This window comes from Malus domestica, chromosome 17 (assembly GCF_042453785.1).
Source record: "Malus domestica chromosome 17, GDT2T_hap1".
Lineage (NCBI taxonomy): Eukaryota > Viridiplantae > Streptophyta > Magnoliopsida > Rosales > Rosaceae > Malus > Malus domestica.
In genome coordinates, this window is record NC_091677.1 from 17,230,166 (window position 1) to 17,253,547 (window position 23,382).

Consider the following 23,382-nt stretch of genomic DNA (forward strand, 5'->3'; position numbering starts at 1 on the left):
CACATCACATGGAGGAGTTAACAGCATCCCACTTCTATCTTAGTTATCTTCACAAGTGTCTTGTTGTTGAAATTTCAACGCCTATTTTAAGAGAATAAACCATTGCCAATACTTTAAGCTTTGAGGCTGGAAGGATACTGCTTTCTACTTAAGTAAAACTACCACTAATTGGAACACCACATGAGCGTAACGTTGGTTCGGCATCACAATTATTGATTTTCACAATCTCTACACATACAAAATACCTCGAACTGAGAGTGTATAATGATACTTCCCAACTCCATTCATATAACAAAATGATTATAATCATTCAAACCATTTCTTGATAGGTTAAAGGTAACTCCATATCGATACTCGTATTTTCCAACTGAAATAGAATAGGACAAGCTGAAAGTGTTCAAAAGTAAATATGTCATTTTCGTACACCGGAAGATACACTATAGTGCACTCATAGCTGCTGATTAAATTCTTCTAATGCCACTGTCAGAACTTAGTCCGTTCCAAAAAGTAAGTGTATTAAAGAAGTTCTAAGGTTGATAGAGATTTTGGACACGTTCTTCACAGAGAAATGTTGTTCGATTTCCAAGCAAAGATGATAATTGTTAACTTTAAATCACAAATAAAATAGTTCATTCCAAATGGTTCTATACATTGATAAGACTGCTATGAATTCAACATGCTTCACGAGAAAACTCTGAGTTTCAAAAATTTGTTCCATAGACCACCAATTTGAAATAGGATTTGTACAAAAAGATGCAGGAAAACTAATGTAGTACAAAGAAGTGGAATGGTGGTATTCTCCCAAATATCGCCAAGGAATCAAAACTATTTTTGATTTCTACTCTCAAAAGGTTTAATAATGACGGTTAACAATAGTGATGAGATTGACCCATAAATCCCTGGCGATACACCAATAATGATACATTAACCCCATGTTAAGGCCATCAACTAGTCTCAATTCCACACCTTTCCTTGGCAGAAAAGTTCTTTGCTTATAATCTAGAGACACTCGCCTAATTGATCTTTTAGAGATCGACGAGTCGTCAAATCTGCCCAAAACTTAGGAACAACTAACATATTTTCCTTATTCAACGAGGTGGCAAGATTCAAGCATTAGACTCGAGAACCAAGAATACTCACATCACGCGTGTGATGAACGCAATACTACCCAACTTATGCTATGATACCAAACTGACACACCCCAACCTGGAATGTCAACTATGACTTCGAATCGAGCCGTGTTGGCCGACACCTGGAAGGTGACGGAGCCATAAAGTGTAATGAAGTGGAAAAAGTGAATAAATTTAAACCTAAAAGTGCCTAAATATAAGAGTGCACTATGAGCGAAAATGAACCCATTTCACACGTGACGTAAGAGCATAAGTAAAGTACAGTATAGTGGATTGAAAATTATACCATCAAAGGTAATCTCCAATACCAAGACTTGCCACGAATCCTCGTCGATACGAAAACTCTACTACTAGACCTGGAGGGATAAAAACAAGAATGAGTGGGCCAGAAAATAAAGCTTTAATAAAGACCTTCTAAACAATATAATCCCTCACCATAGCACCTGTTTAGTTTCCAGAAAATCATACTACGTATAAGTATAAAATCAAAAGTATACTAACAATGAAGCCAGAGGTATACCACCACACATCATCTCATTAGCAATATAAGTAATCATGTGTTTAATGACCCATACTAGCACGCCAGTCAGAGTCACCTATGGTGACCTGTATGACTACAGTCATATCTCATCAATCAATGTTAGTACATAAGTCGGAGTCACCTGTAGTGATCTGTACGACTCATCCATATCTCATCAATCAATGCTAGCTCATAAGTCGGAGTCACCTATATCGACCTGTACCACTTATCCATATCTTATCAATCAACATCCCAGTAATATGTCAGCCGGACCCATCTCTTGTAGCCTGTATGACTGAACCTATAGCTCATCACATATCCTTACACACGAGTCAGAACCACCTCTAGTGGTCTGTACGACAGACCGGTTGTAAATAATTACGCTCAAGTGCTATGATCAAGTGAAGGCTGTGCAAAGTATCACAAGTCACCTACGAGTCGGAACCACCTAATATGGTCTGTACGACAGGCTGGCACCTACCTTGAATCCAAGGTGAACGTGTGGTGCGGGAGGTGAACGATCACGTGAAGGCTAGGCCCTGTCCTCGGGCGAGAGCACTAACACCGGGGTGCAGGGTTATGAGCTCTAAATGCATCTAATATGGCATGTACGACTTATAGACAACATGTACGACAATGTCGGAGTTGCCTCTATTGCAACTTGTACAACAGTGTCGGAGTTTAAAACATAATATAGTCATGCCATCACTCAGTCGTTCTAAATAAAATGTAATCATAACCATGCATCCCACATATCACAACATATACTCACCTGAACTTATCTATGCATCCTGTGTTCACCTTTGTACTTTAAAGCATTCACAATAATTATGCACAATAATATACTTATGAACATGCCCTGATGCAAATCCAAAACTTAACTATATCGTAGTGCTTCCAAATATATATATATATATATATATATATATATATATATATATATATATATATATATATATATATCAATAATGTGGCGTAAAATGCACAATCTATAACGTCCTACTCCCGAACTATTAATTTTCGGGAATAATTATCGGTGACAAGCTGAACTAAACACTAGTTTAACTAACTATCAATACTTACGATTCTTTACTTTAAATTTCTCGATCCTTTCACACAATGATATATGACCAACATCCAGTCACTCAATCATAAGGTTAAATCTCACATTTTCCACCAATGTCCCTCACATGGCACAATTTCCCAAACAAGGCTATTGTCTCAATTATTTAGTCTCATTTATGGTATGGCTGCATCTAATGTCTCGTTAGACTGCCTACGTACCCTAAACAGGGATCAAACCATTCATAGTTCGCATTAGAACTTTAAAGCATTCACAGTAATTATGTGCAATAATCAATTTATAACCATTTGTGGAATTATCAATTATATATATATATATATATATATATGATAGAAAGGAAAAGACCCATTTACTTGAGGTCCGCGCTACAACTCCCTAGCACGAATATTGCGACATTACGAACCATCGTCGCCTAGAACAATTATCAAATCACGTCTTAGAGTTCTTATCAATAAAATATGCAACTTACATAACACACATCCCTACGTAGTTCGATTCGGAAGATCCGCTTCATGGATTTCCGATCCCTTACTTCCAAAGATCCACATTATACTTCTTAAACAACATCATAAAGTTCCATTACGATCCAACGGTCGGATCTCCACCAATTGCCAAAACCAAGTGGCGGTTAATATTTTATTTTATGAACTTACAAATCCAATTCGGGAAGATCTGTATATCGGATTCCCGATCCATAAGTTCCTATGGTTCTCAAATATTACGTACTATAACATATTAAAGTTTAGTGACGATCCAACGGTCGGATCGTCGATTCATATAATGACCTATTAACATAACATAGAGAATTTAGGTTCCAACAGTCAACCTACGTCGTACAATTACTAAAACTGAGCTCAAGGCATCTAATTTAGCCTAAGAATAACATCGACGGCACCCAGGCCACATGCCACCGTGGGTGGCGGTCGACCGCCTCGACTCGCCGGAAAATCCAACTATTTCCAAAGATTACCAAAATTTTCAGGAATGAAGATCTCAATGAGTAGAGTATGTGGCCAAGTCCAATTTAGCCAAGAAAAGTTTCAAATCACCAAGAACCAGCCACACCCCAAGAATTTGGGTGTTCTTCAATTCGATTAATCCGCAACACCACCGCCCCTAAAACTATTTGGGCTTTGTTCCTGACCTCCAGAGAAGTGTTTTGGTGGTGGTGATTGAAGGTTGTTGCTTCAGAAATCGTGAATTGAAGGCTAGGGTTTTTGGATGCTGGGATGTCGTGAAGGTGTTTAGGGGTGATGGGAGGTTGAAGAAAGCTGGAGAATTCAATGGAAAACTCGTCGAAACAGTCGTCAAGAGTTGGATCAGGGGGGTCGCGGGTCCAAGGGATTCGGTCGATCCTCTCATTTTCTCTCCTCTCCTTTCCCTTTCTTTCCTCTCTTCTCATTGGGCAAACTTTCCTCCATCCTCTTCTAATTCGTTCCTCCTGTCCCTCTCTATGTTTTTTTTTCCCCCGATTGGGCATCTTTGCCCAATCCCTTTTTCCTCTGTTTTCCTTCGTCCCCGCTTCCTTCTTCTTTCCCCATTTTCCTAACAACAAACTATTAAATTAATATAATAATATTTATGAGAAATGAATAAAATAATAAATAACAGTCCTTACCACGTACTTTTCGAATTTGTAGTTCCGTAAAACCTCCGTCGTAGTTCCGAATTCAATTTTGCGTGCGTCTACGCGTTCGCACCGCCAAGTACTTTTGGAATACGGTTCATACGCGTCATGAACTAGCGGTCAACGAAAATCAATACCCTCGCCTCTAGGGTATTCTCGTAAATTCACATTTTAAAAATTTATAAAATTGTAAAATTATGGATAGGTTGTCACATCCCGTGCATTACTTGCATCCAAAAACTGTTGTAGGGGTGAGCATCGCCTATCTACGATCACGCGCTCGATCGTACCTCACTCACAACAAGTAAAGCAAACCAAACATAATGGCATAAATGATAAGTATATCCTCACTGCTCAATAATTCACAAGACTAATTCAACTTCTGTGCTTACTCAGCGTTTACAATTGTTTGAGGTTATCGTAGCTGATCGGTCCATAAGACCCACTACCCCTACCACACATGATAAAGTATTTAGAGTGTCCATTTTCCAACTTTTGTGCTCACTCAGCATTCACAATCACTTTAAAATATTGTAGCTGATTGGTCTATAAGACCCACTACTAGCACGCATGATAAAGTAGCGAGACTGTTCATTTCCATGGTCATACAACATACTACATTAACCGCACTGACAGGATATTGGCTAGTGTGTTCATACAACCCCTCCGAAAGTTTAAGGTATCAAATCCTAAGCTCAATTGTATGTGACCCTTTACTCTTAACTCATCGCAAGAATAATGCTTGAAGGCCTAAATCCATTCCATATAAACATAAAGATAAACTTATTATTCCACATAACACATACTATAGCAGTAATCCTATACATTTGAGTTTACATAAACTAAGCCAAGAGCAAGGCAAAGCCACCTTAATCAATGTCCAAGATTCAAACCCAAATAGCTAGGACGTTAAAACTCAAACTTGAACAAATTAAACCAAAAATAACTTAGAGAAACTAATGAAAATGACTTCAAAACTTTGAGTTTTAACCAAAAACAACCTAATAACTTTATTTAATGGTTAGGACAAAACTCAACATTAAACAACCTAACAAATTGGCCTAACTACAATTTTTTTCTCTTTCCCTCATTCCTCTTCCACTAGCCCCACCCTTTTCTTTCTCTCTTTCATCTCTCCCCTCTCCCATCTCTCATCGTCCATCCCGTCCACTTCTCATCTCTCTTATCACTTATCTTCCACTTGGCCCCAACCCCTTTCTCTCTTTTCTCATCTCACATTCATTTTCTCTTTATATATATATATATATAAATGGAGATTAGTTGTGGGACCCACACCACATCGACCTTCAACGATCTGAACCATCTATTTTTCAAGTTGGGCCTCATAGATCATCCTTGCAAAATTTTAGCCAAATCGAAAATATTTGAGACATCTAATTGAATTCAAAGAAATTGGCGAACACTTTGTTATATAAGGAACAATGAAATTTCATCGTCATAATAAATAGGCAAATGGTTTCAGATTAAATTGAATTTTGTAAATTATTTTTATAAAAAATAGTGTGACCATTATTTCTATAAATAGTCATCATGTAGCACCAATTCTAGAAATAGTGGCACCGATTCTAGAAATGGTGTTGTTGTTTCTAGATTTAGTGATACCGTATGCATACTCATTATAAAAACCAAAGAAAATATCATTAAGTAGAAAAATGATTGAAAACATCTTGTAGGTAAAAAGTTTAAATTCACCAAAGCTTTGTTAAGTTCTCTCAATGTTGCGTAGAGAACCCTAATGGTTGAATAGCCTTATTTATACTGCTACAAATTAAAATCCCATATAGAAAGGTCTTCTAAAAACTAGGAAACAAAATAATACAAAGATAACATAAAAACACAATCCAAATCAAGGTAGGAAATCTGCCTAGCAGAAAAATAACCACGTTTCTAACCTTCAATGATCCAAAATAGGCCCAAAAAGACTTGAATTAAAGATTAGGACCTCCTCTTCAAGTCCCAAGAACAGCTCAAGCCCAAAATCCATCATCTTCCGGCCCAAAAGTTGCAAATAAGCTCTGCAACTCAATCTGCTAGCACTGATGGCTAGGCATAAATTAATTTGCCGCAATCAGATGCTTTGGGCTAAAATTATGAAATTTTGACAACATTCTTGATAGACTCATGAATCCGCTCCAATTGGAATAACTTAAAAATTCCACCGTTTGACTATTTTATGCTAAAAAATGATTCACATGTCCTACTTTAAAAATACATAAGAAAGCATCAAAATCTCACCAAAATATACTGAGAATAGAGGAAATATGTAGTATAAAATCGACTCATCAATATCAATTCACTGTAATCCACTAAATAAAAGCGGTGCTCAGGAATGTGTGGAGGTTTTTCTGGTATCTATTTGAAAGTTGTTTTCACATTGAATAACAGTTGTACAGAGTATGGTACGACCTTGTACTTTTGTTTACTGCAACGGCTGTGCAACCGTGTGATCTCATATACACAACCAACTTTTATTTTTGGAGCTACTATCTCATAGTCAGCTTCTAAGATCGAGGCTTCTATGACATCAATCTGCATAATAAAAAAATATAATGAGTTAATTATAGCTTTGCCTTTGTTTTTGAAATTTTAGTTTATTGTGGTTTTCAATGGGAATTGTTATTAGCTCTTCAAAAATATCATTTGACACTCCAAACTTTCTCTAATTAGAAAGAAAATTACACTTGTGAGGAGTGTAAAATGAGATTTTTGGAGTCTTTCCAATTATGTTTAGAATGACATCAATGTATTGTACCGTATGTAATGTTATTCATATTTGTCGAAACTAAATAATTTTCATACCGTTTAGTTACCATAGTAACAGTTTGGTACAATGGTATTGAAAGAAAAAGTCAAATGGTGTATAATAATGATATAATACACAATGTAGTAGTGATGAGTGTTGTGGTATCACTTGAATCCATATGTTTAGGTATTTCTTACAATATATAATTCCCAAAGTACGGAATTACACCCGATGTAAAAATCTTATTTAAGTTTGAATCTGGAGGGAGCTTTCACTTGTTTTCTCTTCTTCATATAACCCTAGTGAAGAAGAGAAGGATATGATACACCATGACAAACTTTCATTTTTCCATAATATATATATACTCAAGTGCTTTCCCTATTATTTTCTTAAGTCAACCGATGACAATTAGTCATACCAACAGTTGTTTAGGGTAGGACAAATAACAAAATAATTGGAACCGTGTGTGATCTTCTTCTCCAAGGCTCATGCCTCTGCAAATTTCTCGCACACCAATTTACCTGCCCTGAATTTCACAATTGGAAAATCAGAGCCGCTCCATGCCGTATCACATGCCATAGGCTGACGAACTAAGGTGAATTCGGCCGCTGCCACTCAAACTCCCCGAACGCATTTCTGCGCCAAATTGAAGCTCGCGTGCTTCATAGGTTTTTCAACTCTAGGTAACAATTTTTTCTCGTCAAAATGGACGTTTAATTTTAATCTCAATTCCATTTATCCCTTTGGTCCACCGGAAAAATCTTTTTCAAGATACTTGTTGCTAAAGTAATTCTGAACATTTACATGTGTACTCTATATCTTAGATTTGATTTCCTCCTCCCTGCTCTAACTTGTATAAAAACAACAAGAATAAAAAATATATATAGCAGTTGTTATTATTGTATACGTGTCAAAATTAAGTTTTATGTGGGTTGAAAGTTGAATACTATTATTTCGTCTCGTGTATTAAAATCGTGCTTTGTTTGGGTCGAGATATTCTTTATTTTCATTGTTCATTTTACGACAACACGAAAAAATCAACTTAATTATAAATACTTATGAAGATATAGAAAATGTGTATTTTTCCTTTAGATGAGGGGTTGCGATACCCCGTCCTAAATTTGTCATATTTTATATTATCGAACGTATGAAATTACCAAATTACCTTTGAGGCATGAACGTTGACTTTCGTTGACCGTCTCGACATAACGCTTGTGACTAATTTTCTTAGTTTATTCTTATCGTACTCATCGCCACGAATGCATGGGCGCGAACGGATTCGAAGTTGGAGCTATAACGAAGACATTACGTTTCGAAACGTCAAACGTTTTTCGAATATTTCACGTTTTGTCTCTTGTGACCTTAATTTGTGAGTCAATGGAACCCATTTTGGATCCTTTTCCCTTGCTTTTTATTCCCATATTCCCCGAGACACCTCCCCCTCCCATTTTCTTTCTGTCACTTCCTTCTCTCTCTCACCTCTCCGCCCTATCCTTTCTCTCTCAAACCAGCCTCCTCAAGGGCACCACAAGGCCACAACAACAACCATGACTACACCATCACCTTCTCTTGAAATCCCTACGAGTTCTTGAACCAAAAAAGAGGAGAAAAACCATTCGAAAACTCCATCCCCGTGTTGCACAATGCAGTTACTGTGCAAGGAACTTCATGATTAGTAAGTTTTTGGGTGGTGTAAGAACACATAAAAGCTTAAAGAAAGTCACTGTGTAAATCTGGAACTTTCCAAACCGTGGTCATTTGGCCATCTTTTAACCACTTTTCTGGCCAACTTTAGCCACCACTCGGTTCCAACTTGGTATGAATCTCTTCTCCATATTCCTAACTACATTTTGGCCTTTGAATCACTCGATTTAGACTTGTATCGAGCTCGAAATGGGCTCTTAAGTTGGAGGGAAAATCTGGGAAATTCCAAAATTTTCGAAGGTGGTGCGTGGAGGGCTGCCATGGCCTGTGCGTGGAGCTCACACGCACGGCGGTGTCAGCAAATTTTCTAGCTACCCATATCGACGAGTGGTGGCGCTTGCAGTGGAGTGTGGCCTCCCAGGCCGCCGCCCTGTGGTGGTGTGTGGGGGAACCCGAGGTCCTCTTTTAGGTTTTCGATGTCCTGAATCAGATTACGACGTCTGGTTTCCCAAATTCAATCGTTTTAGTAGAGTTTTATTAATTGGTCCCTTTATGTGCTTAGGTGCGTTTGTTAGAGGCAACCCCGTCCTTTATAGTTCGAACGACTTTTCGACGACGGAGTTTTTGTGAGTGGACCCCTTCCAAAATGCATGATTTTATTACTAGAAATGCATACATGAAAAACATGATTTTATGACTATGTTTTATGAAATGTTCACTAAATTATCGGATTTACGCTTTATGAAATATCATGCTTTATCGAATTTACGTTACTGAGATATTTATGAATATGATTTATGATATGATGTTTGAGCTATTAAGCTCCGATGAGATATATTTTGGAAAGATTATGTTTATGATTTTCTATCCTTACTTAATGGATATTCATTTATATATGCCTTCGGGCGGGCAATGTAGAACCTTCGGGCAAAAGATTTATATACGCCTTCGGGTGATTGTGATACCACTACTAAGCACACTATATACAATAGATGTTTTATGAAGGTTTTATGGCATGCTAGGGTTTTCGGAAAACCTATTACTTATTATACTATTTGAGTTTCTAAAACTAGGGGTTAGTACGTTGAAGAATAATTGTTTTAGTATTACTTATATATAAACTTGGTCCCCTCATGTTTTGTTTTGCACCCCCTTAGGACCTAGGAATGAGGCATACGACCCGAGATACGAGGCATTCCCATATCAATGAATTTGTGTCATCCTCTCTGCGTAGGACATCTCTTGTAATCACACTTTCTAATATTCCTTCCGCTTGTATATCGAATTAGTAGTATGCTCTGAACATGTCATGCATTATCACTTTTTAATTGTTGGCAATTGAATATTATAGTTTATTAAGGTTTGTACTTGATTACTTTATTGCATTGTTACGCGTGAAAATTATATGCATGTTTTATATGTTCTCAGCATATGCATTCATAAAATGTTTGCGTCACCCTTGGGTGTTGGCCATCTCGTTCTCCTTCGGACACCAGGATCGAGGCGTGTCAGGGGTAGTGAGATAGCTAGTTGATACTTAGTATTATAGTTTAGTGATAGTTTTTTTAGATAACTGTTATTAGCACTTCAAAAATCTCATTCTACACTCCTTACAAGTGTAATTTTCTTTCTAGTTATAGAAAGTTTGAAGTGCAAATGAGATTTTTGAAACATCAATAGCAATTTTTATTTATTTATTTTTTTTTATCTCATGTAGTAGTAAACTAATTAATATTGTATTTGTATCGAGTTGTGTTACACTCACATTCTTACCAAGTAACGATTCTCTTACTCAACTGATATTTTTGTCCGTTTTAATATTATTGTCGTGTCATCTCATATAAAAAATCGTCATTACTACGTAATTTGAACAAAAAAAAGGAAAACTAATGAAAATGGCTTGAAAACTTTGAGTTTTAACGACAAAGACAAAATAAATGATAAAGTGAATAGTACCAGGATTGACTTTTTAGTGTAAAAATAGAATTTTTCGTTAAAATGAACAATACCGAAAACTTTTCGTTAAAGTTTTCTATAAAAAAAACATTTTCTACTAAAGAAAAAAAAAAAATATCGAAAACATAAAAGAGAACCGGACGCCAAGTCCCATTTGTGAAGTGCATTGGAAGTAGCGTTTGGAGTCCGCAACTGTACGACAGCAAAGCTCGCAGCTTACTAAAAAAGCGAGGCAAAAAATAGAGAGGCGCAAACAAGGCACGCACGGGTGCAGTAGCAGCAGACCAATCCGATTGTTTTCCCTTTCCTCAAAGCTTCCCTCACAAGCTTTCTCTCTCAGAAAACGACTCGTCTTCTTCCCGACTCAGTCTCCGGCGCGCCTCGAATCGGTCGCTTTCCTTGCAATTTTCCACTCGCAAGGACCGAGTCAACTCCCTCCTCACTCCCACAGTCCTATGGTGAGCCCCGTCCTACTCAATTTTGCTTCATCTGTTGTTCAATTTTGCCCCGAATGCGAAGATTTTGAACATTTCTAGTTATGCATGTAAGTTCCCAGCTTTTAGTGTGATATTGTGTGAATTACTTTGAAATTCAGCTTGAAATGGTACTTTTCTCTCTCACTAGAAGTATAGTTTTATGTAATTAGGCTTGGAAATTTGCAGTCTTTGGAGAAAATGTAGTTTGATATAGTGGTAATTTCGTTTTGTGATTTGCTTTTGGTTAGGTTTGAGTGCTTGATTTGGGGGAGATTTTTTGTGTGTTTTGAGTTATGGGTGCGTTATATTTTTGTGGATAAGATTTTATTTTGTTTCATTATTTTGAAAATTTAGAAGTTTAACTTTGTATACCTTTTTTTTTGTGTTTGTTTATTTGTTGTTGGGGTTTCAGTTTGTGTATTTGAGTTGCATGTGGTGGATTTTCCATGGAAACAGTGGTTGGTGTTGAGGGGAATGATGAAGGGATGTGTGAGGAGAGTGGGGTTGAGAAAAGTAGCTCTTCGTTGTCTTCGCCAAAGCAGATTGCCGATCCTGTTGTATACAAGCTTGTTCGGGTACATTTTCATTTGCACTAAAAGTTTTAATTATTTTTCAGTAGGATTGATTCAACTTTCAAATTTGTAGAGAAACATGATTAGCTTGTGTAATGGGTGTTCATTATACTGCTTTAGAGTTGATAGAGGACTGTATATTTACCAAGTGTTTTTTATGGTTATTTTATTCAAAAATTACAATTAGAAGTAGCCAGGTGCTGGGGTGAATCAGATTTTAGAAAATCATAATAGAAAGGTGTTGAAGATTGAGCATCGTGATTTGATATGTTTTTTTCTCTGAAGCTTTTGGGTTTGGGGATTTAATTTGTCACCAATTTTAAACTCGAGGTTTATACTTGGATTAAATGAGAGGCCAGTTTTGGGTTTGGCGAGATGAGAGCCAGCTTCTCCATAATGCTTTTAAGCAGGGAAACTTAAAATCGTGGCACTACAACTATGAACTAAAAAGTTCATAGTTGATATTTTCATTGCCGTTTATTTTGTCTTATTTGATTCCAGGTTGAAGGTAATGGGAGATTAGTGCCAGCAACAGATGATGAAGTAATGGAAGTTGAGGATTTTCTTGTTGACGAAACAGTTGAATTACCTGTTGTTCCAGACGCTGGAAATGTTAGGTGCATTTCCAATGAAGAGTCTTCCTCTGGGAAACCTCAGAAAGAAAACTCAGAAGGTCTATTTGAGTTATTGTTATGACTAATGATTTCATTATCTTTATCATTATGGAAAATTTTTCGTAGTAACTTTAATGCACTTTGGAACCTTCAGCTATAACTTCTGTACCTAATGACTAGTGGGGCATTCTAAGTCTGATTTTTATCTATTCAGACTTTTGTATTTAATCTTACAAGTTAAATGAGTATCTCAAATCTCAAATATCTAATTAATTTGAGAAATCTTATTCCAACTTACTTCTTCTCCTCAATGGGTTTGAAGTTCATTTATATACACCACTGAAGCGACCAATTTTGGGTACTTTAAGTTATATTCAAGTTCTGTGTTGTATACCTATTATTTCCGTGACTTAGTGAAGTATTCTTTCAATGATAAATGGCTTTGTTGGAAACTAGTTGTATAACTTGGTTTGTTAAGTTATTTGAAGGCATTCTGTTTTTATATCTCATGGTGTTGGTTCTGTAATGGTTTTCATCTCTGATGGAGCAATACATTTCCAGGTCTGTCACATTCAGAGAACACAGAAGCTGATGCAAAATTAAGTGCACGGCTTGAGGTACTGACTTGCTTTCTTTGGATACAATTCGTCTTTTGTTGTAGAATCAGATGGATAAGTACTATTTTGCTTAAAATTGTACCCTGCTATGACCTTTCTGAATAGCCTAATTTTTTTATTAGCACCCCATATAATGTTGAATACACCCCACATAAAAATTTAATATTAAATAACTTATATACCCTACTATTCAATGACAATTTCGACCTTATTAGGTTAAAAAAAAGTAAGAAATTTCTAAATACACTCCAAATCACGTTTTAACGTATTATTTATCTTCTTCAATTCTCAAAACCCCTCACCCTCCATTATAGAATAAAACCCTAACCAATAAAACTACAAAAACGTTGGTTGAGAAAAATTATTTTTGACGAATAGAACACAAAATCGACGTTTTGGAAATTTCACGCGAGGTAAGACTTCATATTTTTCATTGTTTTAGTGATTTGAATGGCATCTCCCTATATAAAGTGATAGAAGTCTTTCCATAAAGGAACTTAAGGTAGGATTGGATTTGTTTAATGAATGCTGAAGCTTTAAGTAGTCTGAATCTGTGAATTACCTATACTGGAAACTGCACAAGAATTGCTAGGTATACAAATTAAGTACTTGCGGCCTGCCTATAGCAGGATTCATAGGATGCTTTTATTTTGCTTCCCAAATACATTTGACTCCCAAGAAACAATAATATTTGTTGTGTGTTCAAGGTCTTAGCAGGAATTTAAGGTTGTTTGTCATATCATTCAAAGTGCCTGCAGTCATGGGTTGTATCTGCACCACGGTCATGCAGAACGCTCTTAAACAGTGAGTCTTTTGTAGTCAAACCCTTTACATTAGAACACTTTGGGAAATGCAGACACCAATTTGCTCCTTAACTTATATCTCTTAGTTGATCGTTTGAGGACCTAATTTACAATGCCAATCAATTCCTCCAGATCATCAAACCTTAGTTGCTTAGAGAGAGCATTACTCCCAACAACAACAAAGCCTTTTCCCACTAAGTGGGGTCGGCTATATGAATCCTAGAACGCCATTGCGCTTAGTCTTGTGTCACGTCTTCCATTAGATCCAAGAACTCTTAAGTCTTTTCTTAGAGTCTCTTTCAAAGTCTTCCTAGGTCTTTCTCTACCCCTTCGGGCCTGAACCTTTGTCCCATAATCGCATCTTCTAACTGGAGCGTCAGTAGGCCTTCGTTTCACATGTCCAAAGTAAATTTAATTTATAAAAATTAAAAATAAGTATTATAAGGTGTGAAGAATGTGGGGTGTATAAAAATGTAGGGTGTATTAGAAAATGTAAATTGTATATTGAGAATGTGGGGTATGAGGGTATTATTGGGAAGCATGTGGGGTGTATTAAGATGATTTTTAATTGAAAAAGAAAATGTGGGGTGTATTCAACAATATGTGGGGTGTTAATATAACAATACAAGCCATAGCATTATTCTTTTGGATAACTTGGAACTTTATGTCTCTTTCATAAATTGATTCAAGTGCTTGGACATGTTTACAGATACCCCTTGTACAGCAGTTATATTTCCTAGTTGCTATGCATTTTAATCTTCTAGAAAGGAATTTCTTGATCTTGAAATTTTTCAGTATTACGTGTTAGTGGCATATCTCTATATCAACTGGTTTGATTGTTCATTTCTTATAACTTACAGATAGTTTCTTTCATTTCTTCTTTTTCTTTTATCTCTTCAAGTATGTGCACAATTTTAGCATATCTAGTTAAAAAATCGTCTTGAATCTTTCTTGACCTCCAAAATCTCTTGTAGTACATTGAGATGTTGCAAAAGGTCAAACAGGAAGAGAGGCTCCACTTAGCATGGGGATCGCCTGATCATTCTTCTTCTTTTATGAATGTAGACATCCAGTGTTCTGATCAGCATGATAAATTACCTGCTATTGATGAGAAGCTGCATTCTGAAATTCATTTGCAGGATATTGGTCCTCCATCATCACTGAGTCCAGATGGAAGTCATATTAATGAATCTGGGAGAATTGGGGAGTGCTCAAAACAACCGCCAGATGGATCAGCTTGTGTCATTTGCACTAGTTCAAAGCCTGATTTAAATACACTAAAGGGGGAGATATGCTTGGACAACCTATCAATTAGAGAACTTCATGAATTATTTCGGGCAACTTTTGGGAGAGAAACTACTGTTAAGGACAAGTTATGGCTTAAGAGGAGGATCACAATGGGATTGACTAACTCTTGTGATGTTTCAACCACAACTTTCACCATCGTAGATAACAACTTGGTGAAGAAGGGTAAAGACGATAGCATTCAGAATGCAGATGGTATGCTCACTGAGGGGTCTGATGGTGAAGCAAAGAATCATGGGTATGAAACTTCACCAACTAGCCACAGTAGCCAAGTTGAAAATCCTCACACTGTTTCGGGCAAGAGATTGGGAAACAGTAGTGTAGAACTTGATTGTGGAAGTGAGGATCTTCACACAGATCAGAGAGCTGCCAAACGAGTTCGGAAGCCCACTAAGAGATATATTGAAGAGCTTTCTGAAGTTGAATCAAAAGATTGTAGCCCAAAAGTGATTAGTCCAGTTAAAAATGCTGGACAAGGACAAACATCTCTAAAATCTTGTAGGCCTCTTGGAAATGTCCCTTTAAGTGAGAAAGCTACTGTCACCAGGTTGGACCCTCTTGGAAATGTGACAAATGTCCCTTCAAATGAGAGAACTTATGTCACCAGGTTGGACTCTCTTGGTGGATCAGGTGTTCAGGTTCCCTATGTTTCTCGAGTTCGTAGAAGCCGTCCAAGGAAAAATATTATGGCCCTTATGGTAGGTAAAACCCTTTTATAATGTGGCAATAGAGTTGCTTTATCATTTCATTTCTTTTCCTTTTCTTCTTAAGCAGAGGAATTACTATTATGATGATATAACACTCTAAGTCATCTGTATGACACAATGCCTGAATGTGTTCGATTTTCTATTTGTAGAAGTTCGACATGAGTGTAATGGGTGTGACAGCTAAACTTGTAAAAGAGGCCTTTAGTGTGCGTAGTTCGCTACCAGAGAGTGAGCATGCAGACAAAGTCTTGAAAACCAGATCTGCTTCTGAACAGATGAAATCACAGGCAAGATCAAGTTCGCTTAACTGGATTCCATTATTCTTACTTCACATTGAGTTATGGGCATATGTGTTTGAATTTGATAATGCGTGGGTAACGTTAATGTAGCAGGTTATTAGTTATGGAGTGGTATTTTGTCTTACTGAGGACTAATGGGAGTAACAACCTCTTTTTGATATCATAGTTTACCTTTTGTTTGAGTGCTATACTAAATTACCTCACAGTTGGTTGCATGCTAATTTTTTGTTATGTTAATTTGTTACATATGTAGTTTACTGCTGAACCAGAGAAAGACAAGCGTCGCTCAGTAATGGGCACAATTGAACCGGATAAGAACATGGGCATGAAGCAGACAGATTCATCGGAGGACAATTCAGATGATGGTACAGCCCAGATTCCCACAGCAAAAGGTGGAATGAGAAGGAAACACCATCGAGCTTGGACTCTTGTTGAGGTTATAAAATTAGTAGAGGGTGTGTCTAAGTGTGGCACTGGTAGGTGGTCTGAGATCAAAAGGCTTTCCTTTGCATCGTATTCATATCGCACTTCTGTTGATCTCAAGGTATAATTTTGCTTTACAATTTGTGTTCAAGATACCAAGTTCATTTGGCATCCAGTTATGCTAAAAACGATGGTAAATACTTTTGACTAAGAAAACATGTATCATTTTGCAGGACAAGTGGAGAAACCTGCTGAAAGCTAGCTTTGCGCAAACGCCTCCTGATGATGGAGTGAGTACATTTCCCTTCCCTCTCTTTCATGAGTTGGTTAGACGGGAAGTGTTCCAACTTCCCATCTCTTTCAAATGCAAGCTTTCTTTGAACTCTTTGCTCAGCCTTTAACTTCTAATATTGCATTCAAATATATCTTCCAGAAATGCCTATATTCTGTAAATAAATTTTTTGCACTTCGATCGTATCTCCATAGTATTTTACACTTCGACGGGTGTCTACAGCAAAATCTGGTGTCCTATGGTGGTTTGCTTCATTGTGACGTGCGAAGCTGATGTTTGGCGTCTGTACTAAGAAGCAAATATGCCTCTATATATACTACACCATACAGCATTGATTTTCTCTTTAAATGTCCTTTTGATTACTGGCTTTACTTGGTTTGTCTGTGGGAAATTATGCAGATAAACTCCCGGAAACATGCTTCAGTACCCATCCCGGCATCAATTTTGTTGAAAGTAAGAGAGCTTGCTGAGATGCACGCGCAGGTACCGCCAAATCTAGGGCCGAGCAAGCCGGCCAGTGTTAGTCGAAGCGTGCATCAAATGAGACCAGGCTTCTTGTAGCATTGTATACAAAGTAACATTTAGTCGTGCGGATCCAGAAATAAGGATACTGCTGGACTGTAACCGCTTTCATATGCTGACGCTCACTTGTTAACATAGCTTATATGCTGCAGATGGATTGCCGAGATGTAGGCTTAAACATGTTTATGGCACCTTCTCTGACTGCTAACACATTCTCTCGCTCAGTAATTTATATTGAACGGGTTTATGCCTGTTGTTAAACGTTAGAGATTTTCTCTACTACGGTTAACCGCGGGCACATATCAATTTTTGCAATGCAAGTTGACCGGCGAACACTTGCCGGTTGATCAGCGGAACACAAATTGGTTTAGAACAAGGATGGACTCGAAAAGCATGACCCGAATGCGGCAATAACCGAAGGGCTAAGAGCAAGTCCACCCCTAAGGACTTTGCGCCAGCACCCAGCGTATTTATCCACTCAAGTGAACAGTAATAGACTGGAGTGAACAGTAATAGGCTAAGGCATCTCCACCTCTAAAAAAATGCGCTGGCACCCAGCGCATATATTTGGTGTGTTTGTTTTTTTTTAAGTTTATTTCGGATAAGATTTTTAACCAATTTCGGATAAAATTTCAAATAAACTTAAAAAAATACACTAAAATAAAATTACATACTCATCAAATAAACTTAAAAAAAAAACACACTAAAACAAAATTACACAAACTCATCAAATAAACTATAAAAAAACACACTAAAATGAAATTACATAAACTCATCAAATACACTTTATTCTTCAACCACAAACTTTATTCTTCAAATACACGATGAAGATGGATGTAGGGATTTATGGTTTATATGGACAAAAAAATTAAGGATGAGTTTTTTGGTATTTTTTTTCACACAAAAAGTATATGAAAGCTTTGGTAGAAGGTGTAGAAAATATTGAAATGTGGTGTAAGGTGGAAGATGAGGGTTAGGTATTTATAGAAAAAAAAAACTTTTTTAAAATTTTACTGTATTTTAAAAAAAAAAATCTGTATTTTTTTTATTTTTTAATTAATTTTAATGTAGTTAATTAATCTGGACTGTTGGATTTGAAAAAAATATTCAAATCCAAGAGCCCAGGATTGGCCACGTGGCCAACACCAACAAATGGCCCAGCTTATTGGTCAGCCTGTTTTGTGCTGGCCCAGAGACCAGCATGGGCTGGGTGCCAGGTTGTTGCACGGGCTGGAGGACTTGGACAGGGTGCTGGGCTGTTATTTGGACAGGGTGCTGGGCAAAGTCCACTCCGGTGGATTTGCTCTAAACAATGTCTGGTTTGGGATTTGGGTGAATTTTCAAAGAAAATCTTGAATGAAGATCCAAAAAATGAACGAGTTGCATCACTTAAATTTGTGGAGTGAGCCAAAGAGACTAACCATATTAAATTAATAACTATTTAGAGCTTGAGTGCTATCGAGACCAAGGTTAAAAAAACGTTAAGCGTTGGTCGGATGGCGGGTTGGGTTTAGTGCCTAGGCGGCTTGTGGAGTCGAGGTGGACTAGGTAGATTTAAGTAAATTTATATGTATCATATAAATAAGTGCCTATTTATACTAAAAAAAAATTACATAACTGTATTGGGACACATAAATTGCAAAGTAGAATAACATATAAATTATAAAGTATTATAATATATTAAAAACATGGAGAACAAACATATAATGAGTGTTCATCCAAGTATTCAATAAGCCTCTTACAATTTAGTGAAAAAATAAAATGAAAAACAAAAGTTATCTATTCTCTATCTAAATAAAAATCATGACCTAAACGGGTGACTAAACGAGTCTGAACAAAGTAAAGTTATGTTAGGAATACGATAAATACAAAGTTTGATTATTTCCCATATAATGAGAAAAAGGAAAAAAGAAAAAGACAGGAAATTTGATTAGATGGTACCCAAGAAAAAGGCCCAAGACGCAATTACCGAACCTGGATTGAAAGCCCATACTCTCTCTCTTCTTCTCAGCCCTAACTCATACACACACACACTCTTTCTCTCTCTGTCTCTCTCCTTCTGTGGTACTTTCAGCTCCAGAGACGTCATCGTCGCCAACTGAGTCACGGTGAGTCCTCCACCGCAGCACTTCCACTCCCTCCAATTCGTACAATTAACATTTCTTCCTTCAACAATTCAACCTCCCTTAGAGCAATTCAGCCTCTCCTCCCTCACTGAAATTCACTCTCTGTTTGGTAACTTTGGTTTCCGAGACATCGAAGTTGAATCGACAAATTCTCGGCAACCAAACAGACCCTTCAATTTTTAATTACTCAATTGGTAGTTTCTATATCTCATCTGTTCCTGCTGTTGCTTTTTTCGTTGTAGGGGCTGAAAAAATCCAGTAGCAATGGGGATCATCGAAAGGATCAAGGAAATTGAGGCCGAAATGGCTCGAACTCAGAAAAATAAAGCCACAGGTACTTTACCTTTTTATATTAAATTCAAAATTTTTGGGTAGTTAAATTCTTTGATTTCTTTTATAAATTGGGTTATATATTAATTCTTTTTATTTAATTGAAATGCTGAAAAAAATGCAGAGTATCATCTTGGCCAGCTCAAGGCAAAGATTGCCAAGCTCAGGACTCAGCTTTTGGAGCCTCCGAAAGTATGCACTTCTTCCATAAATATGTGTGTGTGTGTATATATATATGTATTATGTTTTATACACACATACACATGGGTATGGTCCTTAGTGTAGATAATATTGTTTGTTAGAAAAAAAGAAAAACATGAGTATGGTTTGATGTGAATATAACATTTCCTGTATTAGTGTTAGGAAGTTTGGTGTGCATGGGATTCTTGTTAAATCTTTGTACTGGTTCAATTGGTTTGAAACAACTTTATTTTCATGTGTTTGAGGTTTAGTTTTTCCATTTTAATGATTCATAAATGAATTTCAGGGGTCTAGCGGAGGTGGAGATGGTTTCGAAGTTACAAAATTTGGTCATGGACGTGTTGCGCTTATTGGGTTTCCAAGGTTTGCGATATTTATATAATCTCAATATGCATTGTGTATCGTGGAAAGAAAGCAAAATGAAATGTTGTACCTTCAAACAGTAATAAGTGGCGAATCCTTATGACATTTGCTGCTTTGTTTGTAGTGTGGGAAAGTCGACACTTTTGACTATGTTGACGGGCACACACTCTGAAGCTGCATCTTATGAGTTCACAACTCTTACCTGCATTCCTGGGATTATACATTACAATGATACAAAAATTCAGCTGCTCGATCTTCCTGGAATTATTGAAGGTGCTTCTGAAGGCAAAGGTCGTGGGAGGCAGGTGAGAACAATATTCTCCTTAAGCTTCCTCTCTTCTTGTGATAACATGTCATTATGCGTTTATTGTACAATAATATCATGAGAATTTTACAACAAGGTAGAATGGTGATCAGTCTGATGACTTGTATTTGGCCTTTTCTCTCCTGCTCTGTATTTCCAAGTATCATGGAAATGGATAGAATTTGATAAGACCCTCTCTTGCAGGTCATTGCTGTTGCCAAGTCTTCAGATATTGTGTTGATGGTCCTTGATGCCTCAAAAGTAAGTATTTATTAGTAACATGCTGTTGTTACTGTTGCTATTTAAACAGCTGATAAAAAAGTTTACTGCTAGTCTGCTTACAGACCATTCATTGTTTTCCATTCGTAGCAACCTGCTTGACCTTTGAATCCTGTCTTATTGATACTTTATGTGATTACCTGTTTTTTATTTGGATTCTGTCAGTTATTTAGTCTAACCCTTGCATTTTGATGTTTCAGAGTGAAGGCCATCGGCAAATATTGACGAAGGAGCTGGAAGCTGTGGGCTTACGTTTAAACAAGAAACCACCTCAAGTAAGTTTCATCTTCACAATATAGATATTAGCATTTTGAAAACAGACTCAACCGGGTCTTAGTTTCTGTCGGTTGTTTCGCTGTTTCCATATATTGTTTGTTTTGTTAACTGTGGACTTCCGCTGGATTTTGCGTTTTGTTCCATGGGCAGATTTACTTCAAAAAGAAAAAGACTGGAGGAATTTCTTTCAACAGCACTCTCACTTTGACTCATGTGGACGAGAAGCTTTGCTATCAAATTCTTCACGAATACAAAATTCACAATGCTGAGGTACTTTACTTAGGCTTAGTCAATGTTGTTCTTTATGAAAGCTAATGGTGATTCTTTTATTGGGCATACACAACTAGTGGTACGTGCTTTTCTTTAAGTCGGTGATGTACACTCTTTCAATTGGTGATGCTGTCATCTCCGTGCTCATCCTTTGGGAAAGAATACTCATGTATAGTAGCTTTTATGCAGTTGCTGTTTCGTGAGGACGCCACAGTGGATGATCTTATCGATGTCATTGAGGGAAACCGGAAATACATGAAGTGTGTATATGTATACAACAAGATAGATGTTATTGGTATTGATGATGTGGACAAATTAGCCCGGCAACCTAATTCCGTTGTCATTAGTTGCAATCTCAAGGCAAGTTTTACACTTATTGTTTCAATTAAATCCGAATGAGATGGAGCCGTGCATCTGTGTTATCAATAAAAAACCTTGAGCAATTTGTCGCAGTTGCAAACTTGCAAAACTTTTGGTCAGAACTAAGAAGGCACTGTCAACCGTGCTTCTTTCCATGAAACATATGTTTTTGTTGGACCCTATTGTGTAAAACGAAAAAAATTACATTACCATTTTCTAACATCTTGCAATGGATATGAAACAAGAGTTTCCCATACAAAATGGTTCCGGAACATTAACTTTGATTCATGATGTTGCTCAACAGCTGAACTTTGACAGACTACTTGCAAAAATGTGGGAGGAGATGGGACTTGTTAGAGTTTATACCAAGCCACAGGGCCAGCAACCTGATTTCGGTGATCCTGTAGTTCTTTCTGCTGTAAGTTGCAAATATTTTTGTTCTGTTATCTTTTAGGATCAATTAATACACCCCACCATTCTTATGAGCTTTCTGGCTTTGTTCGTTTTCTCTTATTCCTCTTTGCATGTATGTGTAGGATAGAGGGGGCTGCTCTGTTGGAGACTTTTGTAACCATATACACAGGAGTTTAGTGAAGGAAGTCAAATACGTGCTAGTGTGGGGTACAAGCGCAAGGCACTACCCACAGCATTGTGGTCTCGGTCATGTTTTGAATGACGAAGATGTGGTTCAGATTGTCAAGAAAAAGGTAAACTTATCTTTGTGCTTTTCATTAGAAAGACTGCATAGACGAGTATACATGGCTTCTGTATCACTATATTTTGACCAAGGTATCACTATATTTTGGGTCGTATGACTATTGTAATTCCAGATGCTTGCTAGATTCCAGTGTTTTTTGTTTTCTTTGCAACGGACGAGGAAAGAAATGTGCTTCTGATAAAAATCTATATTTTGGCGTTTGCATTCTCCAGGACAAGGAAGGGGAAGGGAGGGGTCGTTTCAAGTCACATTCAACAGACCCTGCTCGTATATCCGACAGAGTGAAGAAGGCTCCCCTGAAGCAGTAATATCATTGATAGGCATACCATGCAGACCCGAGTTTCTTACATGAATCGGCACAGAAGAATGATCCGTGGATGTGATGTATATCCAGATTTGAGATGCCTACAGAGCACGACATAATCAAATCATTTGCTCAATTTGAAAATTAGTCGAAAGAGAAGAATTGATGTTAGAATGCCGTGCTTATCGAAATAGGTAAATTTTCTGGTCCATGTGTTGTATGTTTAGATTAATTACTTGCTGAAATTTTGAACATGTACTGCACGATAATCTGTGTTTCTGGAGATGGTGATCAATACACTTGTAAACGCTCTTCGGCTCTATCTTGCTTGCGTGCCAAGCATAAATTCCGAGCCTATCTAGCTAAAGTCGGATGCACTCATTTGTAGAAAGAGAACAATTTTTTCGATGAGAAAATTTACAGTCAATTATTCACGTGATGAGAGCGACGGTATACCCCAGTTACACAGTAGAACCTCTCCAGCTACACCCAGGAG

At 37.1% G+C, this 23,382-nt stretch overlaps 2 protein-coding genes across 11 annotated transcripts; both read left to right on the plus strand.

The window, feature by feature from the left end:
• Positions 1 to 10,881: 10,881 nt before the first annotated feature.
• LOC103414429 (uncharacterized) lies at positions 10,882 to 17,616 on the plus strand. 10 transcript variants are annotated; one of them, XM_008352822.4, is made up of 9 exons: positions 10,882 to 11,183; positions 11,614 to 11,776; positions 12,275 to 12,446; positions 12,949 to 13,004; positions 14,947 to 15,810; positions 15,969 to 16,106; positions 16,372 to 16,662; positions 16,775 to 16,831; positions 17,233 to 17,616. In XM_008352822.4, exons 2-9 carry the CDS (start codon positions 11,648 to 11,650, stop codon positions 17,392 to 17,394), a joined length of 1,869 nt encoding a protein of 622 aa, XP_008351044.1. In that variant the 5' UTR covers positions 10,882 to 11,183; positions 11,614 to 11,647; the 3' UTR covers positions 17,395 to 17,616. The 10 variants fall into 10 exon arrangements, with proteins under 10 accessions (XP_008351044.1, XP_008351047.1, XP_070672696.1 ...); XM_008352825.4 differs by having other exon boundaries at positions 10,967 to 11,183; positions 11,658 to 11,776; XM_070816595.1 differs by having other exon boundaries at positions 10,972 to 11,183; positions 14,782 to 15,810; positions 17,056 to 17,616.
• Positions 17,617 to 19,286: 1,670 nt separating this feature from the next.
• LOC103414419 (developmentally-regulated G-protein 2) lies at positions 19,287 to 23,208 on the plus strand. The gene is made up of 12 exons (XM_070816700.1): positions 19,287 to 19,463; positions 19,724 to 19,815; positions 19,936 to 20,003; positions 20,299 to 20,375; positions 20,500 to 20,680; positions 20,884 to 20,940; positions 21,159 to 21,233; positions 21,385 to 21,504; positions 21,694 to 21,864; positions 22,169 to 22,282; positions 22,401 to 22,571; positions 22,795 to 23,208. The coding sequence occupies exons 2-12, from the start codon at positions 19,746 to 19,748 to the stop codon at positions 22,888 to 22,890; spliced, it is 1,200 nt and encodes a 399-aa protein (XP_070672801.1). The 5' UTR covers positions 19,287 to 19,463; positions 19,724 to 19,745; the 3' UTR covers positions 22,891 to 23,208.
• The last annotated feature ends 174 nt before the right edge of the window (positions 23,209 to 23,382 follow it).